Source organism: Carettochelys insculpta, chromosome 21 (genome assembly GCF_033958435.1).
Source record: "Carettochelys insculpta isolate YL-2023 chromosome 21, ASM3395843v1, whole genome shotgun sequence".
Lineage (NCBI taxonomy): Eukaryota > Metazoa > Chordata > Testudines > Carettochelyidae > Carettochelys > Carettochelys insculpta.
In genome coordinates, this window is record NC_134157.1 from 9333689 (window position 1) to 9357698 (window position 24010).

General features: G+C 43.1%; 1 protein-coding gene across 1 annotated transcript in view; it reads right to left on the minus strand.

Annotated features, from left to right (window-relative positions):
• CACNA1B (calcium voltage-gated channel subunit alpha1 B) overlaps positions 1 to 24010 on the minus strand; it is a 502106-nt gene that overhangs the window by 106139 nt on the left and 371957 nt on the right. The window contains exons 21-25 of the mRNA XM_075015705.1: positions 21469 to 21686; positions 18509 to 18635; positions 13715 to 13844; positions 12488 to 12547; positions 10868 to 10974 (exon numbers count right to left, since the gene is read on the minus strand). Coding sequence (XP_074871806.1) covers positions 10868 to 10974; positions 12488 to 12547; positions 13715 to 13844; positions 18509 to 18635; positions 21469 to 21686 — 642 coding nt within the window. The remainder of the gene's footprint in view (positions 1 to 10867; positions 10975 to 12487; positions 12548 to 13714; positions 13845 to 18508; positions 18636 to 21468; positions 21687 to 24010) is intronic.

The window sequence follows — 24010 nt, forward strand, 5'->3', positions numbered from 1 at the left end:
TCTCCGTGCTTCATTAGCATAATGTCACGTGATTTGGAGTCTGGAAGACCATTCTTCCGGATTCCAAAATACCATGTAGAAGCGCGGCCCCAGGGGGACCTTCTGGAAGGACGTGCTTCTTCCGGAGACCCCTTCTTCCCAAAAATTTTTGGGAAGGGGCCTCCAGAAGAAGGACTTCCTTCCGGAAGCCCCCCCAGGGCTGCACTTCTACACAGCCTTTTAGAGTCCGGAAAAATGGTCTTCCGGACTCCAAACCACATGACGTTATGCTAATGAGGCGCAGAGAATTTGCATCCACGCCTCATTAGCATCTTTCGCTCTGTGTATTAGCATGCCGATTCCAAAGGAAGTGGCCTGTGTAGAAACAGCCATAGGCTGTGTCTACGGGTGCATTCCTCTTTCGAAAGAGGTATGCAAATGAGGAAAATCAAAAAATGCAAATGAGGTGCATATTTGCACATTCTGACACCTCGTTTGCATATTCTAATTTCAAAAGGGCTTCTTTTGAAAGAAGAAAACCAGTGTAGATGCTGCTCTTTCAAAAGTAAACCCCATCTTCGAAAGAATCCTTCTCATAAAAAAGGGAAGAAGGATTCTTTCGAAGACGGGGTTTACTTTTGAAAGGGCAGTGAATACGCCGGTTTTCTTCTTTTGAAAGAAGCTCTTTAGAAATTAGAACATGCAAATGGGGTGCCAGATATGCATCTCATTTGCATTTTCGATTTCTTTTATTTGCATACCTCTTTCCAAAGAGGACTGCAAGCGCAGACAGAGCCATACAGTTTAGAAATACATGTTATGACTGGAGGGGACTTGTCCACTTTCACTACTCTTCAGAGAGATTGCTTTAGCTATAAAGAGGTAAAACTAGTATAGGTCCTCATGCTCTCTTGTGGTCTGAGGAGCAGAGGAACCTCTTCTGCAATTGACTCACAAGGGGATTATTGGCTTTAACTCCAACACTTGGGCTACATCTACTCTAGCCCCTTCCTTTTGGAAGGGCCATAGTAATGAGCGAATTGGGAAGATGATCGTGAGGCACTGCTATGATTATGCAGCACCTCATTAGCATAATGGCAGCTGCATGTGGTTCAAAAGTGCCACTTTCAAATCATGCACTGCCCGTGTAGATGGGGGGCCTTTTGAGAGGACCCCACCCGGGACTTTGAAAGCCCGTTTTTCCTAAAACCAAATAAGAAGGGGCTTTGGAAGTCCAGGGGTCCTTTCGAAAAGTCCCTGTTTACACGGGTGGCATGCAATTTGAAAGCGGAGCTTTCGAATCACGCGTGGCTGCCATTATGCTAATGAGGTGCTGCATAGTGATAACAGCACCTCATTAGCATCTTCCCAACTTGTTCATTACTGTGTCCCTTCTGAATGGAAGGGGCTAGTGTAGATGTGGCCATGATGGGAGAAGCATTTGCTTCTGTAAGCCCCTCTGAATACAAAGGGAAGAGGTGGCCTGGGACAGTCGATTTATAAATCAGTCTCTCGCCAAACACTCTCAGGTTTTCAAGTGTACCACCATATTTTTTTTTTAATTTGAAAATACTTAGCAGAAGGCCAAAGCTTTTCTATGGAGCTGCCTTAATCAGGAAAATTAATTGTGACCCAATATATTAATAATCACTCTTTGAGGCATATGAAGGTCTCTGATGGAGTCCTGACTGGAGGACACTCTCAGTGGAACCTGAAGGCATGTCTCTTCCACCCACAGAAACTGGTGCAAAGAAAAAACAATTTCATGTCACCCCAACTGTCTCTCCAAATTAGACATTTTATGACTGCTAGTCACTGTCTCCATTATGCAGGTGGTAAAATATTTAGCCCCAGCTGTGCATAAGCGTGGTTGCTGCTAGAATGGTTTCCATAAGAACCACAGTTGATGGAAAAACATGCTTGCGGACTGTGCTATTGACTATCCCCTCCAGGCATGCTGTAACACGAGGGTTAAGGGAAATGAATCTCTCTTTGTATTGGTCAGGTCAGCCATGTGAAGGAGAGTGGAAAGCTCAGATCACAAGCCAGGGGATTCTAGGAAAAGTTCTCAGAGGCACCTAGAAGGCAGCAGGAAAACTTGAGAGTTTTTATGTTGTGTCTGACTGATTTTTAAGCAGGTTTTAGAAGAGGCAGCATCAACATTTTACCATTGTGCCCATGGTCCAGCAGCTCCTGTCACTGTGTTGAGGGGAGAGAACGGTTGCCTGTATTGTGACAAATGGCACAACCAGTCACAAAGTTGGTTGGAGATGTAAAAATAAAAATGTAGCGCTAGGCCAGGGGTCTGCAACTAAAATAGAGAGACTTTTTCTCAAATTCAGTCACAAAATCAATGTTTCAAGAGCCGCAGTGCATGTGAACACTACGTAATCTCAGTCTGTACTTTTTGTAACCCCTGTTTTAAGAACAGCAAGCACAATGATTTGTACCAGTTAGAAAGAATAGGTTACTTGTGCACACTTTGGTTATATCTACACTAGCCCAAAACTTCAAAATGGCCATGCAAATGGCCATTTCAAAGTTTACTAATGAAGTGCTGAAATACGTATTCAGTGCCTCTTTAGCATGCCAGCAGCCACGACACTTCAAAATTGCCATGGCTCGCCGATGGGCAGCTCATCCAGACGAGGCTCCTTTTCGAAAGGACCCCGGCAACTTCGAAATACCCTTATTCCTATCTACTGTTAGGAATAAGGGGATTTTGAAGTTGCTGGGTCCTTTCGAAAAGGAGCCTCGTCTGGATGAGCCGCAACAATTTCGAAGTGCCGCAACTGCCAGCATGCTAATGAGGCCATTTCGAAGTTTTGGGCTAGTGTAGACACAGCCCTCCTCCTCATCAGTTTTTACATTGCCAGATGCCAGCAAGCCAAAATTCCCCTGCAGTCAGTAAATGATGGTCATCTCTGCTCTCTGCTGGCATTTCTTTTGGATTCTTTCTTATGTCTAAATGCTCTGTCTTCCAACTAGAAACGAAGGAAGAGCAGTTGATGTGCCTGTGAGGACTTTCTGTGCCTGTGCAGCTGAAGGCGGAAACTCGGCAGAAAGGTGAGCGTGCACTGGCACAGAGGACCGTCATTTACTGACTGCAGCGGAATTCTGGCTTGCTGGCATCTGGCAATGTAAAAACTGATAAAGAGCTCTGAAAATACTGTTTAAAACCTTTGGCCCAGGCCTGCCACTGAGGACGCAGTACTCCAACTACGTCTCCCTGCACTGTGAGCTACGACCAGCTCTGAGGGCTGGCGTAGGGGAGGGGGACACCATGCAGTCTGGGCAGCACTGAAGGCTGCCTGCCATAGCTCTACTCCTTCCTCCTGAGGCACCATCCCTCTCTGGAGTGTAGAGCCGACCCAGCATTGCCTGTCCCCTGTCAGTCCCCTGCCCCATTTGGGCTTGAGTCTCATTTACACTCAAGTCACTGCCCTGACGCTGTAAAGGTGCTTAAAGGGTGAGGAAATTACAGTGATGCTCACTTTAAGGTCTCCTTGTGCTGCCAGAGTAGTATAAAGGTGTCTGAGTGTAAGTGTTAATCATGCTTTTTATATAGGCTGGTTAATAATTCTGCACATTAGCCCAGATCCAAAACACATTTAAATATAAGAAAGAATCCAAAAGAAAAACAACTCATTTCACAGCCCAATTTGTTTTTGAAGCAGGGTGTAATGCAATGAGATTCAAATGCCTTGTGAAAAGAGAAGAGATATTAGGCACCTAAGGATGTGATCTATACAATCTCATCTCTGTAAACAAAGATTGAGTGCTCCCAGTACGCAGAAACAAGACCTGACTTCTGGCACCACAACCGCACTATGAAGTACAGGAAACAGAAGGATGTGTTTCTACAGGTCTTGATGTAGCGAGGAAATAATGAAATACAGGCAATCAGAGACGCAGTCAAGTAGCACTTTAAAGACTAGCAAAATAGTTTATTAGGTGAGCTTTCGTGGGACAGACCCACTTCTTCAGACCATAGCCAGACCAGAACAGACTCAGTATTTAAGGCACAGAGCTTTTGGTTCTCTGTGCCTTAAATATTGAGTCTGTTCTGGTCTGGCTATGGTCTGAAGAAGTGGGTCTGTCCCACGAAAGCTCACCTAATAAACTATTTTGCTCATCTTTAAAGCGCTACTTGATTGCTTTTTGTTTTGACAGTGTATAGACTAGCACGGCTCCCTCTCTGTTACTAGGCAATCAGAGAGGGATTCTTGTGGAGTGCCCTGTATCTAAACAGAGAAAACACGAACTCTAGCACACTAGAAATCCACTGATGTCTTAGGCCATAAACAATACAGTTACAAAATAGTGTTCTGCAGCCCTGTTGGAACGGGCAGAAGTTTTTGTTACAGTGAATAAGAGGCAATATTTAAAATCTGAAAATATGCTTTGTACAGAGAGAAGCTGATGGATGTCTGATCTGAGAGAGGGAGGGTATGTCTGTAGAACAGCAAATCCACAAACTTCAGGTGACAGAGACACTATTGCAAACTGGAAATGCAGTAGGCTTCATCTACCCTCCCTCATTTATCACCAAATATTAAGTGGTCGCATTTCTAGAGAGGGTAGAAGGTTTAATGAATAGGTATGGTGACCACTCCCCTGCAGCATAACCACCAGTCTTCTTAATATAAGGGGTATACTTCAAAATCATTCTGTGATGAGAAAGGGAGGTATGCTGAAATCCTAACAATTTTCAAGATCTAAATCTCTCTCTGGCTACGTCTACACTAGCTCCAAACTTTGAAATGGCCACACAAATGGCCATTTCGAAGTTTACTAATGAAGCGCTGAAATGCATATTCAGCGCCTCATTAGCATGCAGGCGGCCACGGCACTTCGAAATTGACACGGCTCGCTGCCGCACGGCTTGTCCCGATGGGGCTCCTTTTCAAAAGGACCCCGCCTACTTCGAAGTCCCCTTATTCCCATCTGCTCATTCCCACGGCCGCCCGCATGCTAATGAAGCACTGAATATGCATTTCAGTGCTTCATTAGTAAGCTTCAAAATGGCCATTTGCGTGGCCATTTTGAAGTTTGGGCTAGTGTAGACACGGCCTCTGTGTTAGGTGGATTCCACTGAATAGCAATGTGAGCAGGGTTTTCCAAAGGTCCTAAGCAAATTAATGATATGAGCGCCATTGAAAATTATTAGGCCAGCTGTAATTAGGTGCTTTAGTCCAGATCTACCCTAGGCTGAAAAGTCGATCTAAGATATGTAATTCCAGCTACGACAATTGTGTAGCAGGAAATGACATATCCAAGATCGATTTTTCTGGCCATCCTCACAGACGGAGGTCAACAGGAGAAACTCTCTCGTAGACCTCCCTTACTTCTCATGACAATTAGGAGAACCAGGGCCAACTGTAGAGCTCTGATGGTTTGATTTAGCGCCTCCCTACTAGGCAAGCTAAATCAAACCCTGGAAGATCTACCCTGAAGGAGTCGATCATCCAATAAGTGTACACTTACCCTTAGAGAAGCCCATCCAGATTTCCTGATAAAAAACAAGACTCTCCCTGAGAGAGCGGTGGAATTTTAGAGGGTCCAGGACAGCATGTGATGTATCAATGAAAGTGATATCTGGATGAAACATTCCCCCTTTTGACAGCGCTACTACCTATCTATCTCCACAAGGACACGAGTGTTTATAAATAGAAAGTGTCCAATGTGGTACAACTCAGTTCATGGAGAGACACCAGGCTGGATTTCATCACAAAAGTGCAAATACTATCTAAAGTTCCCAGCCCAAACATAATGTGGGTGTGGGAGAGAAAGGAGGGGAGTTGATATTTGCATCATTACAAACTTTGCAGAACAGCAGAGTATCACAGAAAATGGACAGAACATAGAAACCCAAAAATCTAAAAAAACCTATGTGTGTGCACACGCATGTGTGTGAGAGAGACAGTCTGGCCTGTTTGTGTCAGGCCAGTTTGATTGCATCAGGCCAGCTCTGGTTGCCCTGTAGTAGAGAGTTGCTCATACATTTCAACTATTAAAAATACCAAGAGAGATCTTGTATGTCTTTTTTTCTTTCATAAATAAATGATCTATTAAAAATTGATAGCTCTTTCAAATGGAAGCTTCTTGTTTCTGTTGCTCTTGCCACGAGCTCTGATTTCGTGTACACAGGTCTTTTAAAGGATTATCATCAAATATTCATGGAGGGGTGAAGCTACCATCTTCTGCGATCGCCTGAAATCCCCAAGGCAGAATATGAACGGCTCAGTTTAAGAGTAAATGAGGTCACAGTTCTGCATCAGTATAAGTCTACCCACTCCCAGTGCCCAGCTGGGCCAGCTTCTAAATGTAAAGAAAGAAAAGAGCACCCTACTTTGTGAATTCTATCACTGAACTCCTGTACCTTTTATTCTAATCTCTTCATCTTCCTCTTCAGGGAGACTGATTAGAATTCCTGCCCTCTTCTCTTAAGCCAGGTCTACACTAAGCCAAAAAGTTAATCTCAGATATGCAATTCCAGCAATTTTTCTGGCCAAACTCTCCCATCAACCTCCCTTTCTTTTTGAAACAACAAAGAATACCAGGGTTGACTGTAGAGATCAATTTAGCGCATCACCACTAGATGCACTAAATTGAATCCGACAAGATCGACCCTGAAGAAGTCAATCTTCTGTTAAATGTAGACATACCCTTACTGTAGCAAAGCAGAAAAGTAAAGAGCACTGTTAAGTCTTCTGGCTGAAGGAGCTATCTGTGGTCCTGAAAAGGTAGCTCCTTTGTACCACAAACGTAACAGATCTCCTTGCAAGAAGACTAAAGATCATTCTTGTAATATCTGTCCTTGGTAATGCCCTCAACTCCTCCCACATCATTTCGTTTTTGTATCTCTATATTGTCAATTGCATACAGAGTCCATGATGGATTCAATTCTTAAAAATGCAGAAGTTTACGTACAAAGCTTCCATTACTGCCAAGGAAGTTCACACATACAACCCCCTCCAGGAGACTAAATCCCATTATTCTCATGCCTAGTTGTCTATTATTTTTCATAGAAACTGTATATCATGTATTAAGGTTAGTCCCAATAAGTCATTCCCCCAAATCTTTCACACTGTAGCTGGATACATATGAATTTGCTTATTTCAATCTGAGAGTTTTGATAAACACAGTAACTGCAGCCTGGGTTTATTTTTCTGACCAAATTAAGCTGGGACAAATGAGAGCTGTAAAGAAGAAGGGGATGTCACTGAATAATGGACCGTGAAGGGACAAAGGAGTCAATACAGTGGGTGTAATATGGATCATTTCCAAAGGTGTGTATACTCCACTGAGAATACACACATTGCACAGGCATAACAATGTAGCAAGAGAGCAATAATGCATTACCCCATGAAACTCCTAGAGAGTGATTCCAGCAACAGGAAGACAAAGAAAGAGCACAAAGTCAATGACAAACAGAAACAGAGTTATATACAGTACAACCAATAAACAAAGAGATACCTACTTCCTCTCTGCCATGCCAAACTCAAAGCTCAGAAAATAAATAAGGAAGAAAGGAAGGAATACCTCTGATACACGACATATTCACACACACACACACACACACGTGTGTGCATGCAAGCATACGCTCACCAGTGGTGGAATAACCATTGCACTGACAGTCAATATATACTTTCTACTTATTGTCACTTTTCATTGTTCAGCAAATTAGGGTGAATTCCTTCACTCTAAACAAGCTGTGCAAAATTCTACACATTTAGGGTAAAATTTTTGTTGATGCTCAACCAGTGTCTCTCTGTTTCCACCACTTCATTCATAAGCATCATCTGACTGATAAGTAGAATTCATGCCTGGGGCTGGCCAATTTTCATTACAAATTTATAAGGCTGTTTTAGCCCCTCTCATTCTATTTGTCTGAAGACAACATTGTAGATCTCGATGCTTATGTCATTTCTATCTTCAACACAGTGAGATGTTTCACTTTGAAAAATATTGTTAAATAAGTGGGCCTTTGGTTTGGATAAGTACACAGGAGTTTGGATGTTTATCCACACTTTTTCTGAACTGTCTGAGTCTCTTTTGTTGGCAGAATTGGAGTAGAAATCTCTGGAGAACAGGCTCTCACAAGATTGCTGGTACTTCCGGCATCTAGTTAGCACATAATTCTTGAAAGTATAGTCTCTGTCATGGGACTTCAGCATTTACAGTCCCAGCTGGAATACAGAAGTATGGAGGCTGCAGTAACAGCAGCTGCAGCAGCAAAAACAGAAAATTATTCATACTCTTTCAAACTGAAAAAAAAAAGTGTGATTAAGTTCAACTCTGGGAGAAAGTGTAGGATGGTTCTTTTTTTATCTATTTAATTCCAGCAAATGATATGATTTGATCATATTCTGGAATCTAACTACTTCTAGGAAAGTCCTTGTCATCATCATGATGTCAAAATTAAATGTAGAAATTAAAAACTCTAATTCTGTGATGCTTCCATAGGAAGAGAGAAAAGATGACTGGCACATCATAACCAATTTAAAAGACACACCACAGTGCAAACTCTGCAGTATTGTTTTCAGTCCCAATGGCTGAGGTCAAAACACCTTAGATTTGGATGTTGCTGTTTACAGCCTTTGACACTGAACTAGAACAAACAATCTAAAAGGTAGACTTCATGGACACAACACAGAAGGAATTCTGAAACTACAAAAGATGAAAAAAATTCTGGGCCAGATTCATTGTGATACGTTTGAAACTTTATGTAGCTCCAGTGATGCCAAGCAGCCATACACCTATCTTAACTTTAAGATGAGTTGATGATGGTTTTGCATTGTCAGAGTTACGCAAATCAGCCACACACTACCAATAAATCTGGTCTTCTCTTTAGAAATGGTTCTACTTCTGTTACATATAAGGTAGGCATTTCCCTTTGCCCAAGTGCCAGGAGCAAATACATTATTTTTATTGGGAAGTAAAATACTGTTAAGGATTGTCTAAACACATACCCAGTTTGCAGCCATCAAGGGTGTAAATCTATTTTGTAATGGCCTGGCATATATTAAGGCTACATCTACACTGGAATTATCTGTCTACAGAAGTCACAGTCAGAAGAGATGTTCTGACAAAACTTCTGTTGACAGATTTCATCTACACACAAAAGCGGATCAATCTTTTGACCTGCTCTGTCCACAAAAGAACCCTCCAGAGCATCTATACAGCTTCTTTGTTGAAGGTTTCTGTAGACAAAACATATGTTGTGTGTAGATACTCCACGAATTTTGTTGACAAAACCCCTACAAAACTATTTTAAATGTAGCCTAAGTGTCTATATGGTCCCAGCTGTTCCCATGCACCAGGAGTTTCCTAGTCCACTTTAATCTACTTCCACTTTGAACTTGCCTCCAGGTTAATCGTTGGAGATTTGAAGCATATGGAAAACTCCCATAGCGCAACTGGCAAACTCACCAGTACTACCTGGGCAAAAATGTTCTCCTATACCCCTCTCTGATTAGTGTGTGTTCTGAAGTGTCTGCATTTCTCATCCTGTATCCTTTACTAATAAGTACATCTGAAAGAAAAGAGAATCTTGCTTTCTTAACAATTTGTCTCTCTGTTGCTCATTCTTGATTGAAAAGGAAACCACTCTGTGAAATCTCAGTAGGTTATTTGGGCAATCATACTGCTGTCAGAAACAGAGGATGATGACTTAATAAGGAGCAGAAGAGGAACTCTGCAGAAATTTGGAAACTGTTGTCATGCAAATACCTTTCATGAGAAAATGCAGGGAGAGAAATACAGAAAATGCACAAAGCAGAAGTTGTAGCAATTCTAAAAATAATGTGTTTGTTTTCCAGATTTTGGGAGGAAGATACATTTCTTGATGAAAAGATGCATATATTCCTAAATGGATCAGTCTCTTGTGATTACTATTTTCCTCAATCTGGGCAGTTTAAAAAACATTCAGAGCTGCCAGAAACATTTGCAATGAACTCTTAGAACTCAGGAAGGCTTGCCAATAGGACGCAAACCTAGGCCCAGGTTTGAGTGAGTGGAAACTGGATTCTAAATACACCTCAGTGAAGTTTCAATGAAATCTAGAAGAGTTTGATAATTGAGGTTAACATTATGGGAAGGTCTTTCCCCCCATAAGTTGCAGATGATTAGGTAGGAAAAGGAAACGACAACGTCACTCAGAGTTTCAGTATGTTCTCACTGAAAATTTTGAAATGAAAAAAAAAACAAAAAACCAACCCTGAGACAGTGAAAACAACGAATAGCACTCTACCAAATCCATAGCCATGAAAAATGTTTCATGGACCGTGCACTCTGGTACCCTCCCCATGAAATCTGGCCTTTTGTGTGCTTTTACCCAACACTAGATTTCACAGTGACCAGTGTTTCTCAAATGGGGGGTTCTGACCAAAAATGAAGATGCAGGTGGGAATCGCAAATTTATTTTTGTGAGCGGGTCACGATATCATCACCCTTACTTCTGAGCTGCCATCAGAGCTGGGGAGCCAGAGACCCTCAGCTGTGAGTCAAGCACTACTGCTAATGACAACTCTGCCTCCAGAGCTGCTCTGAAGGCAGAGCAGAAATAAGGACAGCAGTACGATGAAACCGTCTACAATAACCCTCCAACCCCAGCCTTCAACTCCTTTGTGGGTCAGGACCCTTTAAAATTACAACTCTATTAAATTTCATATTTAAATAGCTAAAATAATGAAACTTATGATTTTTTAAATCCTGTGACCATGAAATTGTCCAGAATGAGCTGTGACTTTGATAGGGCCTTACTCATGAACTTGTTGTGAAAAGGAACCACTACTACTGAGCTTTAAATGGCTCTAGTTCAGTGTCACTTCTGCCCTCCTCTTGCCTTGCCTGGAAACTCAGATTCAAAAGTAGAGCTACTTACGAGAAGGCAAATGCCACCAGTGCCCCACTGACCACAATAAAATCCAAGATGTTCCACAGGTCACGGAAATAGGAGCCAGGATGAAGCAGCAGTCCCAGATCAATCATCTTCAGAGGAAACAAATTAATATGACACATGTAAAACCACAGGAATCAAATTCAGTGCAGATGTGCAGTGGGGATTTCTAGTATCTACAACAAGCGGAACTTATGCCCTCGATCAAATGACAGAGGTCCCTTCAAAAAGCCTCCTCCTAAGTTACATAGTAGCAATGCTTTTGTTCTTGGCAGGTTTTCAGTCGGAAAAGGGAGTCCTGCATTTGTAACTTAGCAAGACAAGTTAGTATTTCAGAAGCACAGGATGCTGAGCAGAGTTGGGAGCAGTGTAGGCAGCTGCTCTATAACCTTTCTCGTACATCATTTTGTCTGTGCGCTCCGGGGCAGCAAGTATCATAGGATGGGGGAGACTTTGCTTCTCCAAATGACCTGGCATGGCCTTGCCCACTCTCCACCTGCATGAGAGCACTTCCAGAGTGGCCCAGACCAGGGCCAGGGCGCCTACTGTTGGGGGCTCAAGAAGCATGGGGCTAGTTCGTACCCACCCCGCGCTCTGGAGCTGGGATGAAGGCACTGGGCAGTGGTGGTGCTCTGGGTGGGGGCAAAAGGCACGAGGCTGGGGGCAAGCCTTCTCCAATGGTCAGTTCACTCTCTGCCTATGGTCAAACCCCTTAAATTTCCAATTCCTGGGTTTTTCCTGTCAGAAAAACACCATGCAATACAGTGTGATTGTTCAGTACAATAAACTACCTATTTGAGATTATCCTGAGGAAAGGGCAATTTTGTTCCTTTCTTGTAATTTGATCTTTTCTGAAACCTACATTCACCTGCCCTATTTACTTTATTGTTGTTTAACACACACATACCGCAGTGTGCTGCTCTTCTGCTCTTTACCAGCTACACAAAATGAAATTAAATTACGCTTACAGAAGCAGCTCTGCTGGAAATTACTTAGGGGCCAAACTACCTGACTGTTAAGGTGGAGAGAGGTAGGGCTCAATGAACAACAAATTGTAATAAATTCTTTGTGCTTGGAGCCCCATCATTCCCAAACGTCTGCAGAAACAAAAGGAGAGATTTCTCACAATATACCATGCAGGTCTGTGATCCCCTCCCTCTCTGTTCTTATGTGTGGATGATCTAGTTAACATTGACTTCTGACTGGTCATCACTGAGCCTCAGAGTTTACACCTGGTTGAGATGAATGAGACTTCTCAGGGTTAAGATTCCAAGTATGTGGAGACTCACACTGACATTTCTCTATCACGTTCCCTTCATGTTTTTGACAATTTCTTCACAACAGTAACAGCTAAAGATTTTTTTTAAAGCCAAAGCTGAGATTCTTGAGAACAAGAAAGTAGCTACAGGAAGATGTGGGTGTGATGTACAGGTGTGGGTCAGCTGTTTCCAAGGCCTGCTCATAACAGGTAAAATTCTTGTTTTCAATATTTTTCTACAAGCATGAGTATCCTCTCTGCCCTATTTATGTCTCTGGTTCTGGTTTCCTGAAAATACACACAGTGACTCGGAAAAGCTGAATAAATACCCGTGGTGATATCCTTACCTTTATCACCATCTCAAAAGTAAAGACACCCGTAAATATGTAATCCAAATATTTCAGCGCCTGAGTCAGAAAGAGAAATCCATATTTAAAGGAAGCGAAGCACAGAATTGCCGACAGTATCTGCACAATGAAAGAGTATGGAAGGCTAATTCCAGCAGCGGCATGTTTACTAAAGTGCCACTGCAAGGCACCCCCATTTTATGGGATGCTGTCAGGTAGGTTAGATCACAAATTTGAATACCTTCCATGGGCTCACTGTGGTTACATTTACTCTACAGCAATCTTTCAGAATGAGTTCTTCTGGAAGAGCTCTTCAAAAAAAACTTCTTTCGAAAGAATGTGTCCACAAACAAAAAAAGCGGATCGAAAAATCAATCTGCTTTTTTGATAGAGAGCATCCACACAGCCCCCTCTCTTTCGAAAGAATGGGCTGCGGATCAAAGAAATCCGGCACTATGAGGACTGCTGTTTAAAAAACGGGCTCCTGGGGCATCTACACATGTTTTTTTCTGAAAGAATCTTTCAGAAAAATGTGCTCTTCCTCATCTGGGAGAGAAAGGGCCACCAGAAAAAGTGCTACTTTCTTTTAATTTCAGATTGAAAGAAAGCATTTTGTGTGTAGCACTCCATGGGTCCTTTCAGAAATATCTCCCATTACTCAGTAGTGGTCCCTCTGGCACAGCCCTTCCAGGTTTCCAAGGCAGTCCCATCCAGCTGCCACCAATGAGCAGCTAAAAATCCCCACGTGTAGATGGCATCTGAACTGAGGAAATGGCCAAAGAACTTCAGTGCTCTGGTGGGGAAATCCATAGACCGGAGTGTTGCTATAAATGACTAACCACTACTTGGGAAGGCCATGCAAAGAAAAATTCCATTTTTCCGATGTTAAGTCTGCAGCACTTTTCAGAATGAGACATGGTATCTGAAAGCTGTCACTATGCTAGTGTGAATCTCACCCTAATAGATATCTGACATCAACTCTAGCCACATTTGGTGGCTGTTACTATCTTTCTGTATTACACTTGGCTGTCAATGTTTCAGCTCTTATTTCCGGAAGGCCCCAGGTTTGCACGTCCAACTCAGTGTCACCCACTAGATCACACACGATGATATCATTCATGTCCCAGATGGGACCCCCATATTCTGAAGTCTGTGTTGTTCTGATGTCCCCCCCTTCTTTCAGAGAAGAAAATCAATAGTATTTTGGTTCCCTTGGCAACTACTCACATCATTCCTTGGAGACTCTGCTTGAACAGGGTCTTCAGCAGCCAAGGCAATGCTGCTTAAAGCTATGACTATGAGGATGACCATCTCGAAGTAGCGCATGTTCACAATGTAATGAAACAGTCGTCGGATTCTAAAAGAACAAAACAAATACAATAAAGCAGGTGGAAGAACTGGCATTATGACTCTCCATCAATGCTGCACCTTGGTGTTGCTGGCTTGGGGGAGCACACTGCTTCTCAAGATTATCATCTTTGGAAATTTTATCATAGTTATAATGGGAAACTGAGACTCATGGCTACTGGGCTTTATTCTTTGATCTGCCACCAACTTGCTGTGGGACAGTGGGCAAGTCAATTCTCTTCACCTCACTAATCCATCTGTGTGATGGAGATAGTGGTGACAGATATGACAAGACCATCAAGAATTTTAACTATTTGGGCGCAACTCTGTAGACTTTACTACAGGCTAATCCAGATGGGAAATTAGTGCGTGACTATCCAGGACAGACATCTATAGCATGCTACCTTAACCTGCAGCAATGGCCCATGTGGACATTGCTACAGTGCACTAAGATTTCTATATTGTGCTTTGACATACAGTCTTCCTTTCTTCAACAGCGGTACACGAGAGTGCACTGCGGAGCATTTAATGAGCTGTATAATTGTTTGCATGGAGCATTTAGATGCACGTCCCAGACTGCTATGCACTGACACCCCCTGTGTGCAGAAGACTTGACTCAATCCTGTTCAATTTAATGGCAAAACATAGTTATACTTCCTCATGATATAGAAAGTACACTTATTAATTTTGCAGATGATACCAAGCTGGGAGGGGCTGCAACTTCTTTGGAGGATAGGGTCATAATTCAAAAGGATCTGGATAAACTGGAGAAATGGGCTGAGGTAAACAGGATGAAGTTTAATAAGGACAAATGCCAAGTGCTCCACTTAGGAAGGAACAATCAGTGTCACACATACAGAATGGGAAAGGACTGCCTAGGAATGAGTACAGCAGAAAGGGATCTAGGGGTTATAGTGGACCACAAGCTAAATAGGAGTCAACAGTGAGATGCTGTTGCAAAAAAAGCAAACATGATTCTAGGATGCATTAACAGGTGTGTTGTGAACAAGACACGAGAAGTCATTCTCCCGCTATACTCTGCGCTGATTAGGCCTCAGCTGGAGTATTGTATCCAGTTCTGGGCACCGCAGTTCAGGAAGGATGTGGAGAAATTGGAGAGGATCCAGAGGAGAGCAACGAGAATGATCAAAGGTCTAGAGAACATGACCTATGAAGAAAGGCTGAAAGAATTGGGCTTGTTTAGTTTGGAAAAGAGAAGATTGAGGGGCGACATGATAGCAGTTTTCAGGTATCTAAAAAAGTGTCATAAGGCAGAGGGAGGGAACTTGTTCTTCCTTGCCTCTGAGGATAGAACAAGAGGCAATGGACTTAAATTGCAGCAGGGCAGGTTCAGGTTGGACATTAGGAAAAAGTTCCTAATTGTCAGGGTGATCAAACAGTGGAACAAATTGCCAAGGGAGGTGGTAGAATCTCCATCACTGGAGATATTTAAGAAGAGGTTAGATAGATGGCTTTCAGGGATGGTCTAGAAAGTGCTTGGTCCTGTCATGAGGGCAGGGAGCTGGACTCGATGGCCTCTCGAGGTCCCTTCCAGTCCTACTCTTGTATGATTCTATGATTCTATGCAAGAAATCCCTTTGGAACAGGGATTTAAAGATGAGTGAATGAAAACTTTAATGTTTACTATGTGCTTTGAGATCCTCAGATAAAAAATGACTCATAACTGCAATGTAATATTTTTAGTCCCTCTCCAAGCATCTCTACCACACTCTATGCTACAATATTTGAGAGCTGGACAGTTGACTTATAACCTGTAATTTATTTTATAAATTTAACCTCTTATTACTGTGAATCACTTGCAAATATTATGAAACTCTGTGTCTCCATATTATTCAAAACTATTATAAACATGATGTTTCTGTTCCCAGACTGGATGATGTATGTAACTAACCAGTAGCCTTAAACTCTTTTATGAGCACATAAATCAATTACAATTCAAAATCTTCCATTAGTTAATATTTGAATAGTGGATTTTAAAATTCCCCTTTTGGAAACATTCACTTTAGTAATTACTGTTGCTAGATCAATGGGTAGTGAATGTAAACGGGGCACAAAACAACTGAAGTGAATTTAAAATACTTTAAGTTTAATTTAAAAATAATTAATTAATTAAAATGCTGAAATAACAGGCATGGATATGTTTCACAGAGTCCTCTATGTTCTAGCTGTGTATCTTACAATAAGAAAGAACTATGCTGCTGCTCTAGGATTCTACAGAATTAAAATTACCCACATTTGTAACTTTAATTTAGATGTTGAACTTGGATTAATCAAGGAAATATCAAGTAGCTATTTTTGGTTATTTGGCATTCATAGCAAGTACTGCAATGCAGACATGTTTGTAAACTATGACTGGCACGTTATAAGTCATTTACAATGTGTAGGTTCATTTTAAAAACACTGCTATTTTTAAAGCTGTCCATTTAAATTATATTGTTTGAAAATGCTCTGTGCACTGGCAAGTACAACAGTACAGCTTTTGCCCCTCCAGAGTTTGGCAAGAAAATCATTTAGAAACAGATAGTGTGAAAAAGATCTTACTCTTCAAAAATGGAAAGAAACTGCTTAGCGATATTAACCTGCACCCAACTTTCAACTGTGTAGGACCAGAAAAACACATGTTTTCTTCCTCTTCCTTCTTGTAACTCTTAGGTGCTCCTCACAATTGTAGCATCACATTTTATTTAAATGTGGTTTCTGCCATTCTTACATAGAAAATAGTCTTCTAAAGGGATTCGGGAACCAGATGAAATCATCCAGCTTATATATCCTGTGAGCCTCTTCAGCTGGTATGTGCTATGCAGGGTACGAAATGACAATATTACAGTGTGAGAGCTCTGGAGGAATTCCAGCTGAGTATGTTAAAGTCTAGCTGAGCATGTTAAAGTTGCTCATATATGGTTCTATTAACTATGCACTACATTTTTGGTTGATTTCTTGCCTGGTGGGGATGAGGGGAAGGAGGATTAATAGGACACAAAGCATACAGGAATATGGGATGAAAACTCTCTGCAAGATGCAGTTAACAGAAGAAAGTGACAGTGTGTTTGGGGGGTTATATGAGAGGAGCCTGAGAACACCTGGCCTACGCTAACTAGTCTGTAACAGGCTAGACTGGAGACAGCCCATTCACAAACCAGGACTTGTATTCTTTCTTCTACTGCAGCTTAGTAACTTTACCAAAGGCTTTACAACCCAAGACTCACTCCAAGCAGCCAACCTGCAGCTGCAGAACAGGCAGCCCAATATCTGATGCAGAATAACATTTAAAATTGAGCCAAACAGGATCCAAGACAGATAATTCAAATGTCTTTGTTCCCAGAAAGCTCATCACTCTTTGTTATCATGCTGTGTGCACATCAGATCAAACACTTCCCTCCCATTAATTGCGTGTTATCACGGTCAAAGGACACTTTGTTGTACTTGAAGCTAATATTAGAACTAGTATGATGTAGTCACAGTATTCTGAAAAACTGAACTCTCCATAGAATTTTCATTCAGCCCCCCAATAAACCTTCACATAGTCATCATGGCAGCTGAAAGAAGAAACCACAGAAAATGCAGAAGGAAATCCGATATTTCCTACAGAGTGTTAATGTGGAGAAGTCTATTTTGCTAATGAGAAGTAGTTCAGTGCATTTCATATAGGCTCCTAAGCAGCAGTTAGATCACTAATGGTTTGGGCTCCTTTGCAGCTATTGGTTATGTTGAACAATACCTCCATATTTATTTCCAGTGTATTCCAGCTACACACACTCATTGTCACATCATCTTGGCAAACATGCTTATAGAGCAGAGCCATAAAAAACAGATCTAACCAAGGTTTAATCCAGAGAGAAAGGACCATAAATAGTGCAAGAAGTCCTCAGGGGCTACAAAGATTCCAAACATCTGCTCCAGCCCCATTTTACTGTTTGAAATGACTCACTGCCCTTTCAGTTTGAATTCTTTCAGCTCAAGATGATGTACCTATCTAGTTCTGCAGCACTTCATAGTGACATGGTTCTCGACATTCAGATTCAAAGCACAAAGCTACCCAAGAGAGATGGATGCTGCAAGCAGCAGAAGTGATACAGTCACAACAGATGCTATATGCTAGACTCAGCCTCAGCCCACGAAGAAATACCTGAAATTTCCCAGAAATTCAGCATTTATCATGGTGGAAAGAATTCCACATCCTCCAGGGGAAGGTGTTTGTGGAACCAGGTGGCATTCACTGGTCTCAGAAACACTTTCCCTCAGCCTTTTGCTTCTCAAAATCCTCTTCTTCTGTTGATGTTCCATCCTCAAAAACATCCCTGACACAGCTATGTGCTCTTGGTTAGACTGGGATTTCAGCATCGGAATCCACAACAATGAGCTCACAGTCACTGCTGAGGGGTCACTGAACAAGCAGTCCCTAACTTGACCATTAGGAGCACATACTTCTTCCAGAACTTTTTCTCCGTTTTTCCCATCAGTAATTATTACCCCAGGAAAGATCAGCTCAAATGGTGTCTCTGTTTCATAAGCCAGTCAGACTGTGCACTTAGTTTTCCAGTGGATTTCCCTAATCAAAGATCATGTAAATGTATGTTATTTTTCTCTGCATACTCTCACACACACACACACACACACACGACAGCAAAGGCACTGTGGCTCTAGAACACTTACGGATTCGTAGGGCTTAAGATAAACATGGAACTGTAAGGCAGGATTGGCTTAGGCCCATTTTCTGTGAAGTCATCAACATCCATATCTTTCTTCTCTTCTATTTTACTTTCAAATTCCACATTGTTCACTACAATGTGAATGAAAAGAAACAGGCATCAAACAGGTAAAAAAAATGTAAACACATCCCTTTTATAAATGTTCTTCAACTGCTGGATAGACAGGCAGGGCAGCTTGGATAAAGAAAAGCAATGTTCAAAATGTTGATTAAGTATAATGAATGTACTGTCTGCTGTTAGCATGTCTATTTATTATAGTATATTACACATCACGCATGCATTATTCCTTAACTGCTTCAAGGATGAACAATATTTCAGAAACGTCTGTGAAATGCCCAAATGCCAGCAAATCTCTCTCTCTCTCTCTCTCTTTTTTTTTTAAATAAAGTATCCCTCAAGACTGGAACTCAAATTTGATCCCAAACAACCAGACATCTCTGTAATCCCACAGGTAAGATTACTGGATCAGTTAGTGTGCTATGAAACAAAAAAGATGAGAACCGACAACATGTTTCTGAATCTTTTGATTTCTGGGATCTAGACCACCAGTTGGGTAGGAGTTGAAGGCTCAGATAAGAAAGCTGGAGCTTGACTTTGTTAATTCTGGAACTAAGAAATGGCAGAACATCTCTGTGTTAGGACTGCTACTGAAATCTGGTGCTCAAAACCTCAACAAGAGGCCCTGCTTATGGTTTATGTTCTTTTCTTAGCCAAAAAGCTGCTGTGTGTACTGGCCAAACAGTTTATGAGCACCAAAAGGCATTCTCTTGTGATACTTTCTCTGTGTTTCTATGGTTTACCCGCCAAACCAATACAGTAATCACTTGAGATACGTGCATTCGAAATGAGCATATCTTGAGTTTACACAAGAAGGGTTGTGGGTGGAATCAGGGCCGTGGGGGCGGGGAGCAGGGAGACCCACAGCCCTGCAGCTGGAAGCCATCAGAGCCAGCCATGGGGTCTCTGGCCAGGGGGCAGGGAGACCTGCAGCCCTGTGGCTGGGAAGCGGCTGGGCTCACAGCCCAGTCCACAGCGGCAGCCCCAGATGAGGCTGCCACTTGGTTCCCCTCTCCTCTGCTTGCAGGACCCGGGAAACTGACCAGCCATGATGCGGTCAGTTTCCTGGTCCCACAAGCTTCAGGGAGACGGGGACCAGGCTTGCCCTCTGATTCCCAGCTCCCCGCCACTCTGGAAGCCAGGAAACTGACCAGCCCTGGTAGGCTGGTCAGTTTTCCAGCTTCTGTAAGCCCTGGGGAGCTGGGAACCAGGCAAGGGCCTGTTTCCCATTTCCCCTTGACCTGAAAGAAAATTCAAATTCCACCAGGGTTCCTGGAAGGCAACCCCTGCATAACTCAAGGGTTTACTGTACTCTTCATTTCCCCCTGAACAAACCCATATTTCAGTATGAGCAAATGTTAGACTCCCTAAACCCTTTCTCAAAATGTGCTGAAGGAAATTCCTTACTATTTCTCAGATGACATATGTACCAGCATCATAAGGGGAGAGAGAACTAGGTGATACTGTCACTGAAAGAGACATCAATATTAAAATGTAGTAAAATTAGCAAACATCTCATATGGTCAAGTGCATAAAGAGGAAGAGCAGAACCTGGGGCCTAAGAAACAGAGTCCAGACTGTTTAAAGAGTAATTACGTTGTCTGTATTCCAGGCCCAGACACCAGCACAATTTACAGCAGCTCCAGGGGCTACTTTAAGTTATGAGGACCTGCTCAAAAGAGCTCTCTAGTCATGCCCACAGAACCTCCTCTTCTGCCCCCACCTGCTCACCCCAAACCAGGGGCCACAGGCAGGAGGAAAGGGAGGGCTGGACTGGTAGTTTCTAGGAAATAATCTCATGCCTCTTTACACAGATGCAGCAAGGGAGAAACCTGGGGCCTAAAGATACACAGCAGACACTACAAAGAAAAAGCCGTATGTAGAGTAAAATACAGAAGCAACCTTCTAAATGGCTTCAGGAAGGAGCCTTGTAATGATGGTATGCAGGATATAAGCTCAAAAAGGACAAATAATTAACCACCAATTTATCATTCATCTGAGTCATAATGAAAGAGAGTAGACATGACACACCAGTCCTCATTAATTAGAGCACTCTTGGAGCGACAAGCATGAATCAAACTCTGCTTGCTTTCCCTTCCCTAGTACTCACATTGGATGAATGAAAAGCCATGGTCTTACACTGATGACTGCTGCCCCTTGGTGAGTGACCATCACTCTAGGGTCACAGGTTATTTGGTTTCAATAGTCTTGAAAGCGATTTATTGGCTGATGTGTTACAGGGGACTTGTTTATTCATTCTGACTACACACTGAAGTGCTCAGATGTTTTCAAAGTGCTCCACAAACACTCATGAATTAAAGGCTCCCAACCAGTCTGAGGCAGGCTCAAAAAAGGGGTTAAAAAGAATTAGTTAAATTCATCATGGTTAGGTCCATCAATGGCTGTTAGCCAGGACAGATAGGAATGGTGTCCCTAGCCTCTCTCAGTCAGAGGCTGGAAATGGGTGACAGGAGAGGGGTCACTTTGCCCTCACTCTTTCAAGGGCATCTGACATTGGCCTCTGTTGGAAGATAGGACATTCAGCTAGGTGGGCTAGGTCTGACCCAGTATGTCTGTTCTTATGTTCATATGTCAGTATTCACCCTCATTTTCATTTGGGCACAGTGAGTTGTGGGTGCTCATTTCTTCTGAAGAATCAAGCCCCAAGTGACTTGTCCAAGATACAACAGACCAAGTCAGTGGGAGGGCTTGTCTACCAGTGTGTCCACGCGAGCAAGTGGGGTGGATTTCAAAAGCGCTCTGCACCCAATGTGCAGAGCTGTTTTGAAAATCAGATCCATGGTCCACAACTTCCATTCAGATGGACAGGTTGTCCAAGGCACTCACTTGGTATGACAGTGGTCTCTCCAGGAGGTGCAGTGATGGTGACAGGGATGTTCACAGTGGTGGTTTTGTCCAGTGGTGGCTGAGTCATCCGAGTCACATTCTTCTGGTTGTCAGCATCTTCTGGCTGTTCAGGCACTTTCTGCAGGTAGGTGCTGGGCAGGGTATGGACGGGGACCACACTCACACTACCCCCGGCCTCTATCTCCAACTGAGTATCCCTGAGACACAAAGCAGAGATTAGAAACCTTTTTAAGGCCAAAGCAGGGGGGGACACCTGCAGCCAGACCTCCATAGGACACGTCTGTCAGATTGTGTCAGCTAAGCTGGGTCAGTCTCTATATGGAAGACATCTGGGGGAAAAACACACAGATCAGGGATTCTTTAAGGCTATGTCCACACATCAAGATAAGGGTACGATTCCCCTGTTCATGCATGTATACTTGGTCCATAGCTGTATTTACATGGGTAGCTACCAAGGTGGCAAGGCTGAGCCATGCTGAATACAAACCCAGCTGAAAAAGGTGGTATGAACTTGGCACAGCTCATTTCTGCCTCCACTACCGCCACAAGTGCAATTTATACTAGCACCAGTTCAACGTATGCTAGAAGAGAACCACACATGTAGCTGCAAGCACAAACACAGCCTTAGTGACTTTCCCTCATGAGTCCAAATTAACCAGCACCCTGCTAGAATGACATTGTTGCTACTATGTGTATTACCCTGGCACCTGCTAGTTAGAATCACTGAGCAGGAGTCCATTGTGCTACATGCTATACAAATGATGTCTGGTGGGGGTGGGGGAGGTTTGGGCAGCTGGCAGTGCTATTTGCTTTAATGAGACATAAAATTGAGCTCCCAGCTCTGTGTAGTAAGGATCGCCTGGAACTTCCGCAACAGTAAACCAAGTAGCTTTTCTGTGTTGGCTGGATTCTGAGTTAGGACATTACATTTCATCTCCCTGCAGTTCCATTTGAATGCCGTGCTCTTTGCCTCCAGTCCTAAGCTGAGGTGGAGCTTCAGAGTTCTACTTTAGAGGTGGCTACATTCAGCAAGGAACAAATTGTGTATGGCTAATCTGCAACATTTGTACAGTGCTTTGGAGTCACTTTGAACAGAAGGCGTGAGCTACACAGATCATCACGTCAACTCCACTCTGTTACCAGGACTTCACAGGGTGAACTATGACCACTCTAATTACTCTTAGCTTAATTGATTTCCATTTCAATTAGTGGAATGATAAAGGCAGTGTTGCCCTCCTTCCTCATTTCTTTAATAAACATTCTAAATGAGACATGACTATTAATTCTAATAATTAAACATAAGAGAACAGAATGGTCTGTGTACTCTCTTGCAGCCCTTAGATAACAGCAATGTGGTAGCCATTATGTGCACACCAACAGTCTTGAGCATAACGGACTCATCCTTTTCTCCACTGAGGTCTGTGGGAGGTTTGTACTTGAATTCAATGGGAGCAAAACTGGGCAGCAGAAGCTATTTTTAGTTCGGGCAATTAAGTTTTCCAGCACTTTTACTGCTGACTGAATAATGACCAGTGAGGGAGTGCGGTTTAATGTGTCACTTCTAACATAACAACCCTCACTCAGTAAGGCACTGCCATAGCACCAGCAAGTGGGAGCCCAACTACCAGTGTGAGACACAAACCTACAACCATTTACCCCATACAGGAAGTGCATCCCACAGAACCATGTGGACTGGTTACTTCTGTGCTGTAAATGGCTCCCGGAAAATGTTCCCTCTATGTTTTTCCAACCAGATGCAGAATAAATTTTATCATGCACACCAAAGCAGGTGTGGATGTGCACCAGCAGTAGAAACACAATGCTGCTACCTGTGGTTTGCTAAGAGTACTCTGCTACTGAGCTTCTGGCATAAAATCTCTCTTCGGTAGGCCCCCAAGCATACAGCTTACAGGGAGCACTATGAGTTTTGGCTGTATGACATGTTGCATCTCTCAAATCTGAGCCTCTCTTGTCTGGCAATCTCAGTGGTCCAGCGGAACCATGGATGTTCCAAGATCAAAAAGTCCCCTGGCTGGGGCCAGCATCACAGGACCAGTGTCTGGCAGCCCAGCTGGTGCCAGTGACTACAGGGCCCGGGCCATGCCCAGAGCCCTCTGCCTGTCCCATGGCAGCATGCGGCCAGAGCTGGAGGCCTCCTGAGTGCTCCATGGCAAAGTGGGGCTAGAGCCATAGCCCCTGGCTGCTCTGGAGACCTGTGGCAGCCCAGGGGCGTGTGAAGCTAGAGCCACAGCAGCCCCATGGAGCTTCCTGGTGCACAAGCCCTGCACCTCCCCGGTCCAGCAAATGCTCTTGTTCAGGACCCTTCCGGTCTGACCACGCTAGACCAGGGAAGTACAGACTTCACGTGCAGTTCAAAAATCTTTAACTTGTCACTGAAACTGACGATCGGGGGATGCTGGGCACCAAAAATCTGTATCTGCCCCATGATACAATGACAATCAGGCCCATTCACTCAGGGTAAGAAGTGACTTCTAGCCTTAGGCAGTCTATGGTGTTTTCA